Raw genomic sequence first — 15944 nt, forward strand, 5'->3', positions numbered from 1 at the left:
GACTCTGAAATAAATGTAGCAATGGTGTTGCACAGGGTTTCAGAACATTCTGTCAATGACAGGAGACACCATCTGCTAAATGCCCTCAAAGCTGCCAGAAGATGCACTTCCCTGTCATTCTACATCATAAGATTAGATTTCTAATCACCATCATCAAGAACAAGCATTATCAAACCTTTGTAGATAAAAGATATCAACCGGAAATGTTCGCCCTTCCACTGTAAGGATCACACATGTATCCCTGGTTGGGTCACTGGTTTCATTTAGATTAAAGAAATCTCGAAATTTCTAAAAAAGAAAAAAAAAACATTTCTTTTTCTCGAAAAAAGATTCACAGTAACATATGCAATGAAAAAATACAAAACTGGCAGAAAAAAGGTGGGTAATAAGGATTAGATGTATTTCATATCAACTATGCACTGCAAAATAACTTTTAAAATTTACATTTTTCTTATTGAAATTGGGACAAGGCATGTTTAGTGACCACAAAAGATTTGACAAAAATTATATTAGATTTCAAAACTACATTCAGTGATGCATCTGAGGTAATATGTAACTGTATTACTTAGTTTATTCTTATCTCTATTTTATTCAACTGAAGATTAAGTCAATGGTATGATTCAAGTTCAATACAGGTTAAGTTAGATGGGTGTTTGCCTCTGATATGGACAGCATAGATCTGATCAAACAAGGTCATCAATTTATGAAGGAAATTTTTACTTCTGTGAACAGTAGGTATGTTCCTAATACATAATGACTAAAATTTCCTCAAAGATTTGAAAGATGTAATCCTCTTTCTCCATCTTTACATGCCCCACAGAAGTTCTACATGAGAAGGTCGTCCATCATATCCCTTCCTGTTGGGAAAAGTGACTATGGCAGTTTCCCCCAAACTGACGGTCATATCCTGCTCAATGACATCAGACTTGCAGCCTACATCAGGCCTGAAAGCTCTGGCTGATAACAGCAAGAGAAACCACAAAATATCCCCTGGTGGAGAGTGTTCCCAAAATATATGGAGAAACTGACAGTGAGAAGAACCAAGTGACTGAGTAATCACACTGATGGGTAACTTAACAGTAGACAGGAAGCTACTGGTGCCAGGTGCTGAAAGGACACACATATCCAGTTTGGTGATGCGCTTGTTTTTTGGTTCTGAATGACCTTCAACTTCCTAGGACTATGTAACTGCAAGGCTTTTTTTTATTTTCATTTCCATATGTTCTATATATAAAACATGTCCATCCTTGCTTCTAGCAACCATAAACCCCAGCAGCTGCACTAGTGAATAGCAGCAAACACTAAGTGAACAGGTTTTGAGGAACTTCTAAAAGAGTCTACTGGATTTAACAGTAACATTGCCAAGCTACACATTCAACCAAGGCTGTGTCAGGCAAGAGGAAGCATAGATATCTTAGTGTCTCATACCAACAAAAGGATACCACATGGTACCACTCTTCACTTTCCCTTTGGGTCAATTTCCTTCAAGTCACTTCAGCATTCCTGAACCCCAATGACATGCAGAGCACAGGCACAAATGAAAACATATCTTCCACCCACCCCCAAAATAAACAGTCCAGAGAAGACAAAACTGATCATGAAACTACCTGAGGAAGAAAGCCTATCTGACCACAAAACAGCTGCTAATTACAATCTGAGATAACAAATGGTCAGTAACTATTGGTTTGCAGGGAAGGCTTCAGGGAAGTGGCTTTATTCCCTGACTGAGCTCTAAAGGATGAAGAGGATTACAACTACTGAAATGACACAGCATATAGAGTAAGATGGAAAAAGGGCCCTGAAAAGTGACAGGCCACTGTCTAAGGCAGGCCGCTCACCTCCTAAGTTAGCTCTCGCCTATAAAATAGACAAACTGCTATCCCCCTGCAAGGTAGCTGCAAGGTTCAAGCAAAGTATGTTTGAAAGTCTATAGCATAGGTCTCATCTACAACAGATCTCACTAAGGACTGCAAGTATCACTCTGACAGAGCCCAAATGCTATGCTGTGTGGGCGCTATACTTGATGTGCAAGACTCAGGCAGTAATGATGGCCTTGATATTATCAGATATGGTGCTGGATCCTAAGCTAAGGTGGCCATTTTGGAAACAGCAGAAATAAGAAACTGGAGGCAAGTAGACTAATTAAGGAACTAATTAAGGGAACAATTAACAGTTCAGGTAAGAGGGTGAGAGCATGGATTCAGGCAAAGCATTCCAGAAGCACAACTGCCAGAACAGGACCTGACAATCAGTAAGCATGTACCCACATGCTGGTGTAGGGAGAAGAATAGAACGCTTCTTAATCAGGGATGAAAACTTTCTAAAGCAGTGGTGAAAGTCTTGGCCTGAATGACTGTGATCATGGGAAAGGGGTTGAGAAACTGAGAGTCACAAGTGTGAGTTCTGGTGGTCTCTGACCAGACAGTAGCTGGACAGCAAAGGCTGGCACACAGGAGTATAGACAAGACCATCACAAGCATGCAGCATCAGCTGACTTGAAGTCACAGCAGTGGCCAGAGCAGAGGAAGAGCAGTTAAAAAAGGAGCCTAGGATGAAGCCATCAAGGTGGCAAGGGAGAGGAGACGGCAGAACCCCACAAGCTGCAGGCAGAGCAAAAAGAGTTCAGAAAAGGCTCAATGGACAGAGCTGCATGTTACCAACCAAGCATGCAGAATGGGAAGAGAGGTGAAGTTCTACTGCTATTCGAGTGGGTGGCCACACCTCAGCTGCTCAAGCATACGTGGTGCTGAAGTGCAGGGACAAGGAGTTACTCTTTCAAGAAAGAGAACACCACGTATGCTGCAAGGGCATAAGATCCTTATACTGAAGATCTTTATCCTTTATCTTCATTTGGAAATATAAAATAAAAATAAATGCAAACATAGTACCAACAGTATATGAATCTTGGGCCAGGGATATAGTTCAGCGGCACAGCACCTGCCTGACAAGTGCAAGTACTGAGTTCAATTCCTAGTTGATGGGAAAAAAAGAATCTTCTTGCGGAATCAAGGGAATGAGAATGAAATGAGCTCCAAACACTGGGAAATGAAGAGTCTGAGTAAGGCTCACAGGAGGTAGAGTCACAACACAAATACAGTAAGGAACACAAGACAAGGGCCAGGGATTTAGCTCAGTGGCATAAGCACCTGCCTGGAAAGCATGAGGTCATGAGTTCAATTCTGGTACCAAAAAAGAAAAAAGAAACACAACACATAAATGAAGAGGACAGTCTGTAAATGATGTGATAATCTGCTGTGCAGTCTTCCAGCTCACCCCAGTTTCCTGCTGTGGTAGTTGCTTCTGTCTGACCCATGCGTAACCAGTGAGGTCCCAGCAGCCATAACTATTCATCAGAGCCACTCTCATCCAACAGCCTCTGCAGGTCCATGCAGATCGACTCAAGGTGGTAAACTAACCCCAAATGCAGAGCATAGGCTCAAATGAAAACAGATCTTCCACCCATCCCCATAATAAAACTCCAGAGAAGACAGATGTACAAAAACTGATCACGAAACTACCTGAGGAAGAAAGCCTATCTGACCACAAAATAGCTAATTACAATCTGAGAGAACAAATGGTCAGTAACTACTGGTTTGCAGAGAAGGCTTCAGAGAAGCAGCTTTATTCCCTGACTGAGCTCTAAAGGATGAAGAGGATTACTACTAATCCTACTATATGCTGTGGAATGACACAGCATATAGATTAAGATGGAAAAAGGGCCCTGACAAGTGAGAGGCCACTGTCTAAGGTAGGCTGCTCACCTGTTAAGTTAGCTCTCACCTATAAAATGGACAAACCCCTGCCATAACCCTCTCCAAGAATCTGGAGAGAAGACAGTAGGTACTGTTAACAATGATATTCTCTGCCATCTGGATAGAGGGAAATTTTTTAAAAATATCATATGAAACAATAGTCAAGAAACACTTATAATTATATCTGGTCTTGTAATTGCTCACTTCATTTAGCTCATAGTAACAGCAGCTAAACCAATCTGGGCAATTATTTGATCAGCCTCATCATACCTGAAAGAGTTTTGGCCCAGACAGGACACTGTAGCTGGTAAAGCCTCAGGCAGAACCAAGGAGCTCCATCTCCCTCACCCCTAGGAATTTACCTATGGCACCAAACAAAGACCAATGGGCTACCTGTGCATCCTTAATGCCCCCTTAGGTTCCACCCCAAACCTAGGCTACTTATATGCCTCCACTCCATGTGTTCCACGGAGAGATCGCCGACCCCAGGGCAAGATGCCATGCCCCAGGGGATCAGGGGTGTCTCTCCCCGCATTCTCAAAATAAAGGTCATTTATATTTCATACTCCTTATCTTTTCAGCCGCTGCCAGTTCCCCACAGTTCTATCATGATTCCCTGACCGGGAATGGCAGACAAGAGATTCCTGGGATCCTCCCAGTTTGAGTCCCCTGCTGTTCAGGACCAGGTCCGGACTACATCCTGCATTAATTCCTCACTTCTGCACTCGAAAGCTGTAAACCTGTCGCTGTTGGCTCACAAACGACACCAACACAATTTATCACAGGTGAGCAATCGCCAGGGATTGCCACTGGGCCAGGCCCCAGGAAGGTTTTCTCCCCATTTCCGTGGGTTCACGTGACATTCTCACATCCTTAGATAGCCCAAGGCAGAGTCTTTCTGGGCCAACCTGTGTCCACACTGGGAGACTCTCACATCCTTTGGGTTTGGATAGCCCAAGGCAGAGTTTTCCTGGGCCAGCCTGTGTCCACACTGAGAGACTCTCACATCCTTCGGAGCTTTTTAAGTTCTCACGGGCAGAGCTGTTACTAAACCCACACAAAATCTACTGGTATACTGGTGACGGCCAATTATTACGAGCTTTGGAACCATATAATACCAATTGGTCTAGAGTAAAAAGTGACGACTTGCACTTAGTAGACCACGGTCCATTGCCTCATCTGGCTGTAACTCCATGGGCCAGACCCCACACCAGATTTTATCTTAGGGACCACTTCCTGCCCCTCCCCAAACCACACCTATTTATAGCTTATCACACTGACGACAAGTTTACAAAACTCTTTATCTTTAAGCCTTTATTTTGAGAATGTGTGTCCTTTCCCCGACAGCGTCCCTTTGTCTCCTCGTTGCTTCCCCTTTCCCACCGCATGCCGACCCATTCCCTGCTGAGATGGGAAAAGTGAGCCCAAACAGTGTTGAGAGATACGCGCAGGATGCTTTAAGCTCTTATGCCGCGCTCCAGCCCAAACAATGTTGGGAGATACTGCTGCTTTAAGCTTTCACGCCGTGCCCCAACTCCGTGCGGTATCTCAGCTCTCATGTGGCACTCCAGGTCCACGTGGGGTCCAGCTCTAACGCTGTACCCTAATTTTCATAACCTGCGAGCAGCTCCAGCTCCACGTGATGGCTCAGCCCTGCACAGGGTCGCAGTGTGTAAGATCCAGGCCGTGTCCCAACTCTGCCTCCCAGCTCCGCCCCCCATGCGCCACACGCCTCCGCCACTGCTGACACCACCTCCGCCTTGCATGCATTTCCGGGGGCAGTCCCAGCCCGCCCTGCGTGCTATGTCCTGGCGCTTGCCCCGCCTTCACTCTGCGTGCCCCGCTCCCGCGCTGGGCGTGCTCTGCCCGCACACTGGACCACAAACATAGATAAACAACAGCTCCACGGCTCAGCTCAGAGATGCTATTTTTGTTACATTCTCAAACCATTTAATCAAGGTTAAAAAAGCCAGCAATAGATGAGACTTTGGCTGATAAATGGGACAGTGGCCACCTGGTAATTTTACCAGTCTTGTTTATCAATCAAAGTCTTCAGTAATCTCCTGTTTAACAACTAAAATTAAGAGATATTTATGAATTCCTTTTGCTATAAACCACCAGTGGTGTTCTGTGTTGGGCTTACTGCCTATGTTGTATTGTGTTGTCACCGATCTCCTGTTTAACAACTAAAATTTGGGAGGTATTGTGGATCCCTTTTGCTGTGAGCCACCAGTGGTTTTCTGTGTTGAGCTTACTGACTATATTATACTGTATTGTCACCGATCTTAAAAAATAATTATAAATTCCTTTTACTGGGAACCACTAGCTCTTTTCCAAGACAAGGGCTGTATGATACATGCAAAACAACAAAACCGACACTGCGGCAGAAGCCAAACTTAAACCTTTTCTAGTCTGTCTGCCTGCCCTGGCTCAGCCCTCTACTGAGCCATAATTAATTATATTCAACTGACATTAAATGACACCACAGCTGATTTCTCTCCTAAATAAAAAGATAAAAAATTAATTAAACGGGCCATCCTCCAAAAATCAGATGGCATAAGACATTTTAATAACATAAAGAGATACTTATATATATGACATAAATGACATGTCAGTTCCTAAAATTCTCTGGACCTGTCCTCCTTATGAGAAGCCATTATTAAAATTATAAATACCCTGTTGATTATATTTGACTCCTACATACTTACTTAATTCTACAGATACCTTCTACTGTAGTCCAGATCCCAAACAAAAAGGCAAAACTTGACCTTCAAACCTCATAGAGACCTTAATACGGCTTTTCGTGTTTTCAACAACAGAGATAACAATAACACTTGTGACACTTGGAGTTCTGAGTCAGGTAAACCAACACAAGGTTGAGCTGCCTGCCCCCCCCCCAACCATGCCTCAAATGCAGCAGAAGACATTGGGCAAGAGAGTGCTCCATCCTGGAGTTCTTTGAGAACTTACCCCAGGGCTACTGGACTGTCCTAGCCACCAGAGAGTGGGTAAGCCATCCTAACTTCCAGCCCTCACAGGAAATGCCAACACTGCCAGATCCATCACTGACAGATCTGCTTAAACTTCCTGCTAAAGACTGATGGGGCTCAGGGCCAAAAGCAGCCCACTTTAAGGTTTCTATCTCAGAGTCCACGTCCCACGAAAAGTCTCAGGTAAGACATTCTCTATATTTGTGGACATAGAGGCCATATATACAGAGTTCTTCCTGAGTTTTCAGGCCGCTATATTAAATCCTGAAAACTCTAGGAAGTATTGACGGTCAACCTATGCCATTTACAAACAGGGCCTATTTCGTGACGGTCCCAGACTGCTTCTTCCCAATCCACCCAGTGGTGCCAAATCTTCCCTCCACCACTCACTCTACAGTCCTAAGTCTTAAAAATGCTTTTTATTCCCTTGTGTTTATACAGGCTGACCCAGATACTAAGGCCTCAACAGCTTACACCTGTTATCACTAGTAAACCTCTCCTCAATGATATAAACCGCCCTCTTCCTTTCTTATTCACCAATTTCTCAGGCAACCCTGGTCAAGATTGACAGATAAATTTTGTCTTCTCACTTTGTTTATACTTTTTCAGGATACATAAAAGCCTTTTACCCAACCAGGGAGACTGCTGATATACTTACTAAAGTCCTATTACAGCAAATCATTCCAAGGACAACAACCAGGTTACAGTGACCCATACCTGCCTAATATTCTTGGCAACCTCAACAGTGATCAAAGTTGCTACACTGCCATCTTGGTTTCACATCACTCAGGCTAAGTGGTGCCCTTCCAGCCTTAGATCTAACCATCCTGTTGCCTACTCATCTCTGCTTTACAAAGGCCCCAAAGCCACAACTCTCGGGCTGTCATGTTTTGTTATCGAATTTGGTTTCTAATTTCTTATTCTTTTTACAGCAAGACTCTTAACAGTATTTCCTAAAGACTCCAACGTCATACATATCAGAGACAAGTCTTACCTACCACCATCTTAACTTTTACCCTTTCAGATGGGGGAGTAATCACCTCTCATAACTTCACTCCTCCTAACCCCAAGTTTATTTTTCAGAATTCTACCTTACCATGGCAATGATTCTACCTCAACATATTCCTGATATAATGACATATCAAAATCATAAGCACCTTTTCTTTTACCTCACCTGGGTCCTTAAATATGACAGTGCCATGCCTCCTCATAACATCTTGTCTCTTTGTTTTTCCAGTCTAACATACATGCATTCACCAGTGAAGTTGTCCTGGCTAAAACACCTGGCACCAGCTTCTACCTGGGCATCAACCATCATCCTGTTGACTCCCTTAGACCCCAGTACAGTGCCCCTTTACAGCAGGAAGCAGTAAAGAGAGAAATCTTCACCGCTTTTCATAATAATAATCATAAGACGGGATATGAAAGAGTTTTGGCCCAGACAGGACACTGTAGCTGGTAAAGCCTCAGGCAGAACCAAGGAGCTCCATCTCCCCCACCCCTAGGAATTTACCTATGGCACCAAACAAAGACCAATGGGCTACCTGTGCATCCCTAATGTCCCTTAGGTTCCACCCCAAACCTAGGCTACTTATATGCCTCCACTCCATGTGTTCCACGGAGAGATCGCCGACCCCAGGGTGAGATGCCGTGCCCCAGGAGATCAGGGGTGTCTCTCCCCGCATTCTCAAAATAAAGGTCATTTATATTTCATACTTCTTATCTTTTCAGCCACTGCCGGTCCCCCACAGTTCTATCAATACCCTACTTGTCTCTACTTCCCCACTGCAGCCACTGATGTCTTCATCTGTAGGCGCAGCCACCCCAAACCCTGAATGAAACCAGAGCAGGCCTAACAGTCGCCTTGCCCATCTAGGAAGTCTGGAGTTAGTTGGCCATCCTCAGACCCAGCAGCTAAGGTCACAGATGGATTCTGTGCCGTCATGGGCCTCCAGATGAAAATGCTACTTAAACATACCCTTGTTATAACCTAGTTTTAACCACTGCGCCTCATTTCTGTTCTGTAAGCGCCATACTACCTCCCCCTTCCCCCTTTCCCCCTTCATATCTATCTAGGTTAAGTTTCAATTTCCTGAAAGGCTGTAAAAGCCTTAGGTATCAGTTTCCTGTAACCCCCTCCCCTACCCCTCATCCAGCTATCTGTAATAAAATGTGCTGTTCTTTAAGAAATGCTTAACTTCAAGGAAATTACAGGAAGTTCTGTAAGGCCCAGATGCTATCTAACTGGGTCAAAGTTCACAACATTCCTGTGGTTTTTGCCTTTAAAACCCAACCTTTCTAGCTGTAAGGCACACAGTCTCCAAATTGGCTCCCGGCGACTGCGTCGCCAAGCCTGGCCTAAAATAAAGCCTTTGTTCCCCTAATTTTAATTTCTTGCTTCCTTGGGTTTTACTCCGGGGTCCGAGCTATCACAACCCTTTCCTTCTCCCCTCCCACTCAGGGCTCCTCACTCTTATCTTCTTCAGCCCAATCATATTCTCTTCCTCATTCTCTTACTTTCACATATGAACTCACATATCACACCCACACAGACCTATCCACCCACACCCTCACCCAGGACAGACCCACACACTCATTGACCCTCCATCCTCACTGAGGAAGGACAGAAGGACTGAATGGCCTCAGCTCACCACCAGCCCAGCTGAGGGCTGCTGAAGTTCCAGCATGCCCTGCAGCACCACCCATTGAGGTAGACAAATCTACTTCCTGCCTTCCCAGAATGTTTAAAATAAACAAGACACTCCCAGGAGGTCATTTGCATCAAACTGAAAGAGGCTGTGTTTTAAATCTCTATGCCTCTCCCAAAGACAATGAAAGGCAACTGTGAGCAATTAGTAAATATTAATTAGCAATGGTTCTAAGACAAGATGCAAACATTATAGTCTTCACTTCTACAAAACCTGTTTGAAACAATTTTTAAATATAAAGTAGAATTTTTTAAACAGAAAGAAGAAAGTGAAGAAGGTCAGAGGTAAAACAGAGATGGTCTGTGCAGTTTGGACACAAAGGAGGGAAGTGGAGGTAAAGTCAAGGATAGTCCTCAGAGCAGCATGCCAATAGACGGGGTGAACAGGAGAACCCAGTAAAGAGGGTAACAGGAGCACTAATCCAAAAACGCTCACAGCCAGCCCTAAAACAGCTGTGGAAAACTCTGAGCAAACAGCCTGGCTACAGTTGTAGATGTTTCTCTTAATCATACTAAGCTTCTCATCTATCCAAACTGTCTGCATTCCTGAAGCTGCCCAAAGACTGAGTAAGAGAAGCCAGGGACCAGACCTTTTTTACATCTCATTTGGATTACAGAAACAGCCTCCTGACTGGTGTCTTCACACGTTCTATGGAGTTTTCTATACAACACACAGAATGATCTTTCTAGAACTCAAATTTGATGATGAAATCATTGTCTACCATGTCTCCCATCCAGGCAAACGATTAAATCCACCCTGCTTTGCCTAGCCATTAGCCCTTCATCACAGAACTCCTGTCAGCCTCTCCATTTTAATCTCCCAAACCTTCCCCTTTAATTCAAATATATTCAATCCAGGCAGCTACTTCGTGCCAGACACACAGTATGCATAAAAACACAAGTAAGATAAAATCCCAAACTTCAAAATGAAAGGGAAGGAAAGCACTCTAAAGGATATAACTTTATGTGTAAGTGTATGAGATCCATGCCATATTATTAAATTTTTGTTGGGTCATTGAACACAATGGTTTGCACTGTCAATGTTTGAGTGTCTATCCACTTTTTATGCTTTTTGTAACTTGAACCACCATTTCTAAGATGACAATTGCTGTACACTAGCAAAAAAAGCTTCCATTATGTTTGTGTTATGCCTAAATTATATGACCAAAATACCTGAAACGCAGCCATACTGTTCTGTATGCGTCATTTTTTTCTGGGTGACCTAATTGATATGTTAATCAATGCTCCCCTTTGTAAAGAATTGTAAATCCCTGGGAACCTGACCTAATTGATATGTTAACCTTCGCTGCCCTCTGCAAACAACAGATGTTATCTAAAATTGGATGCTAAAATAAGTTGACAAAGGATTGTTAATTCCTGCTAGACTTCTCTGTTCTCTGCAAAGGAAAACAAAGGTCTTCCTTATTCCTTAGCAGATTTCCTGATCCATGCCCATAACCCCTTACTTTGTAAACCGTGCTTTCTACAAAAGTCTGGAAAGTTTTGAGGAAGACACACAGCTTTTGCAAACTCCAAGTGCACTGTGTCACTGGCCCCATGATAAAATAAATCAGTACTGCTTTTTAAAAACATGTCTTGCCCCATTTTTGGACTCAAGATTGGGGGTGTAAGGGCTCATTTTTGGATTACAAGAACAATATGTAACGTATCAACTAGATTTCTTAGTGTTAATTTTTTTAAATTCTGTATTACTCTACTTTTTTTCTGTTTTGTCTTTTTCTTTCTTTCTTTAAATAAATAAAAATTTTTTTTAAATTTCAATCTTCGTGGAGCATACATTTTAGTGATCAGAGGCAAATAAACACTTGGATAATGCATATGAAGCTAGGGTATGGCAAATGCTAAGCACAAACACAGAAATTTAGTCTAACAGGATGGACAGCAACAGGGGCAGTTTTATTTGTTTGTTTGTTTGGTACTCAACTCAGGATCTTGCCACTACCAGGCAGGTGCTTATGCAGCTGAGCTATATCCCCAGCCCCAGAGCAGTTTTAGGTAAGGAGACAAGTCTGACCAAGACTGAAATGAAATGATGGAGAGCCATGAGATTATGTGTGGGGGGAAATGGTCTAGAAAAGAGCTCCACTCTACTTCCTGAAGAGAAATATGCTTGGTTTTTTCTGTGCAACAGCAAGGAAACCAGTCTGGCTTGAATAGAGGGAGCACTGGGGAGAGTGCAAAAAAAAGAAGTGGCGGACAGAATCACCTTTGGAGGCCTGACAGGCAAAGTAAGCTACCTATCTCAGTTTCTCACTACTGTGGTTCTGAGCATGCTTAGAGAGCCAGTCCCACCTTTGCCCATCTGGAAAAGTGTTGGGCATCTTTCAAAAAAGCCCCGCTGGGGCGGTGCAAGCAAGCCATGGGCACTCCAAAGAGAGAACAAGTCAGCATCTCCAGAGAATCAGCCATGCTGGAACTTGGGGGGCCCGACCAAGAAAGCAACAAACTATCCCTCCTAGTAAGCAGTGCGAGCAGGCCGCAGGCATGCCAAGGAGAAAACAATTCAGTGTCTCTCATCAGTCTACCAGCAAGCAGGCTGAGAAACAAAGGTCTCTCCCCTACTTTAGCAACTAGATGGTTTCCAGGTGTACATAACACAACTAAATGCTTGTATTGTTTGGTTGATTATGCAGGCCTGGGGTCAGAGATCTGAGCATCTTTTGGGAAGATAACAGTATGCAACATAGCAAATATGGGGCATTTCCTTCTATCTTGTCTTTGAAGGCCAATAGTTTTCACTGTTTTGCTTTGTTTGGATTGTTTTGCTCTATTCAATATTCTGTTTTGATTGGTTTTATAGTGTTTTGGTTTTGGTTTGATTTTGCTAAACTTGATTGAGTGGACAACTATTATGAAGATAACAAGATATACTATTATTGTTAATCCCGGTATCCTCCTCTGAAGCTCTGTATGAATTTCACTGCATTGTCTTGAGTGGCTTTGTTCTGTCTTGTTGTGTTGTATTTTACTATCTTTAAAAAAAATTTTTTTTAAAGCCCAGCTGGTATGTCACTTTGTTGGTGAAAGTTTCTAGACATCCCCCACCTGCAACAAGCTGGCAGTAAGAGCTCACTCCTTGGCTGCCTCAGCACCTTAAACACACTAAAGAGTAAAATCTATTTATGTGTCTGCTCCCCTCCAGGATTCTAGGAGTATATGAATCACCTGGACTGAAAGGGTGTTGGCCCGGACAGAACACTGTAGCCAGGAAAGCCTCAACCGGAAGCAGAAAGCTCCTATCTCCCCCGCCCCTAGGAAGTTACCTGTGATGCCATCTTCCTGCCCCTGGAAATTTACATATGGCGCCAAACCTAGGACCAATGGGCTACCTGTGCATCCCTAATGCCCGCCTTAGGTTCCACCCCAAACCCAGGCTATTTACATGCCCCCACGCCGCGTGTCTGCCAGAGAGATCACCAGACCACCAGACGCCAACGGTGGGGGTGTCGGTCATCTCTCTCTGTGTTCTCAGAATAAAGGCTGCTTTTTATTTTATACTTCTCATCTTTTGGAAATAATTTTTATCTTTTGGAAATAATTCTAGCATGGACTAGTACGGTGTTTAGGACATATAAACAGCAAGAGACCAAAATTATCTGTTGAGTTAAACTAGGGTTTGAACTAAAATATCAGTCATAAGAAAGAATAATAATGTAACTTTCCCAATAAATTTTAATATGGACATAACTATTCATAAAAGAAGCTTCAATTGTACAAAAACACCTAAATATATTTACACTGTCATCATAAATAAATTCAAGAAATACAATCTCGCACTAAAAAGAAGCTGCCTATGTAGGGAGAAAGGTAGCACGTAGAGGAACAAGAAGAGTAGGTAATCATGAACTTGCTTAATTATAGTCTAATTTCCACCCACAAGCTGAAAAGGAGGGTCCTCTGATCATGTGGAATCTAGGACAGCAGATGGCCCAGAAGGATGGCAGGCCATTCTGCCAACGACGAACTCTTACAACAGGTCACTTCTCAAAAATATGTCCAAAAATTCCCATGTTCACAAAGGAAAAAGAGAAAGAAAAATGCTTTTGCTTTTACCTCTGCATCCAGAGTAGCTGAAGCCACAATCAGTCGAAGGTCTCCCCGTTTTTTCTGAATCTATAAAAGAAGGCATTAGGAAACGATGATAACATTAAGAACACTTAGAGATGAAATAATCTGGTATCTGAAATTTACTCCAAAATTAACCAGTGTGTACACTGGGAGTTTTATTAACTTAAACAAGAATGACCACAAATTAATAATAGTTAAAGTTACAGATAAAAGTGAGATCACCACTGTGTGTGTGTGTGTGTGTGTGTGTGTGTGGTTTTTTTTTGTTTTTGGTTTTGGTTTTTTTTGGTATCGGGGATCAAGCTCACAACCCTGCCCTTGCCAGGCAGGTGTTTACGCCACTGAGCTAAATCCACAGCCCTACCATACTATTCTAATTTTGCAAATGTATGGCATATTCTAAAATGAAAGCTAAGACAGCTGGATGGAGTGGCACATGCCTATAATTCCAGTACTTGAATGATAGAGGCAGGAGGATTGCAACTTCAAGGGCAGACTGAGCTTCAAGTTGGACTGAGCATCAGGTCAATTTGAACTACATAGTGAGATCCTACCTCAAAGGGAAAAAAAAAGCTAACAAAAACTTTACACAAAATCCAAGCAGGATTTTAAGATCTGAATTTTTTTTTTTGTCTTTTTCTTTTTTTATCGGTATCAGGGATCGAACTCACGGCTGCACACTTTGCAAGGCAGGCGCTTATGCTGCTGAGCTAAATCCCCAGCCCCAATCTGAATTTTAATTAATTGAGAAAAAAACCATTTTTTTCTGACATGAGGTTTTGTGATAGTACGAATCTACATATATATACATAGTCAAGCATACAAAAAACTCATTATCTGTTCAACCTAGGTAATCTTCTAGGTATCATCAGATCACAATCATACATGAATACCTAGCACCACAACTTATAATAGCTTAGTCTTGGAAGTAGCCTATATGTCCTATATTTATCATTCACTAATAGATGAATGCATAAAGAAATATACAAGGGAGTCCTTCTCTGCCATACAGAAGGATAAACTTGAGTATTTGTAAGAAAATGGATGCACTTTGAGCCATAATGTTAAGTGAAATAAATCAGGCCCACAAGCTTAAGTATTGCATGATATATCTTATATAAAAACCTCAAAATGTAAATAAAGAACAAAAAGATAGTAAGTAGAGAGACAGAGCTTTTGCAGATGGGAAGGGGCTCAAGAGATGAAGGAAAAGCAGAGGAAAAAGGGGAGGGGAAGGGGATGAAAAAAGAATTAAGACATGTTATATACATGCATCAAACTCCCACAGGAATGTAATCATTGGACACCACAAACATATACTAATAAAAAAATTTTAGTACCAAAAAATCAAAATGCTTTCTAAAGATAATCTGCTTATAAAATTTAGTGTGATCCATATGTATACAAAACCAAGGATAAAATAAAGTACTCGTGTATGAGGGTGAAAAAAGTACATTAAAAGTAAATAAACAGTAGCACTAAAAGAGAAATATAGACATTAAGAGTTTTTTTAAAAAGATGATCAACAGGAGAAATCATCAAATAAACTGCAGCAAAACATGTAACAACAATTAGAATTTATTCTTCACCAATCACATCCCAAGGATTTATTTTTCAAGGATAATACTCAATGTTGGTAAAGAAGTGAAATAGGCCATTGTATTATAGTGTTCCTGAAAATGCAATAACCCAGGAAGAAAACTTCTAAGTATCAAAATGTCTTATCTTTGGCCAAGTTAACAAAACAATAATGCAATAGCAAATTATGCACTACTCCAGAGCCCCTGCATACAGCTGTACTAAGATTGCACTGCACTAAGACACCTGGGTGAGGAGGGCAAAAGCACCTGAAACCCAGCCCACATGCCTGACATCCTCCTACCATGGGTGCTTTTTTCTTACTTGCACAAACATGCCTCATGGTCTAGTTGTGATCTATCCTAAGAGTTTTACATTATCTATTTAAGCCTGGTAGCAAATTATGATGCAGAACAGCTCTGTCCAACAGAATTCTTCTCAATGATGATGACGTTCCTTATCCACACTGTAATAACCACTCACCATACATGGCTACAAAGACCTTAAAAAAAGTCAGTGTGATTATGGAACTGAATTTTTAAATTTTTATTCTACCTAATTAATTAAATCTAGATAGCCACTTTTTACCATAGGCTGGAGATAGATAACTCAGCAGAAAGAAAATTTATACCCAGACAGTATGATCCAGGACCTGTAACCCTTGTTTTTTTCTTTTTCTTTTTCTTTTTTTTTTTTTTTTTTTTTTTTTTTTGGTACAGGGGATCGAACTCACAAACTTGCACTTGCCAGGCAGGTTCTTGTGCCGCCTAGTTAAATCCCTGGCCCAGGACTTGTGATTTTAATTGCTCTCATCTACCACTTCTTTCT

General features: G+C 42.1%; 1 protein-coding gene across 2 annotated transcripts in view; it reads right to left on the minus strand.

The window, feature by feature from the left end:
- Dhx35 (DEAH-box helicase 35) overlaps positions 1–15944 on the minus strand; it is an 83889-nt gene that overhangs the window by 36087 nt on the left and 31858 nt on the right. For both annotated transcript variants that reach the window (XM_003467755.5, XM_063248352.1), the window contains exons 8-9: positions 13524–13583; positions 176–288 (exon numbers count right to left, since the gene is read on the minus strand). In XM_003467755.5, coding sequence (XP_003467803.1) covers positions 176–288; positions 13524–13583 — 173 coding nt within the window. The remainder of the gene's footprint in view (positions 1–175; positions 289–13523; positions 13584–15944) is intronic.

The sequence above is a fragment of the Cavia porcellus genome, unplaced genomic scaffold, assembly GCF_034190915.1.
Source record: "Cavia porcellus strain 051 isolate PalLab524CR breed Dunkin Hartley unplaced genomic scaffold, mCavPor4.1 scaffold_5, whole genome shotgun sequence".
NCBI lineage: Eukaryota > Metazoa > Chordata > Mammalia > Rodentia > Caviidae > Cavia > Cavia porcellus.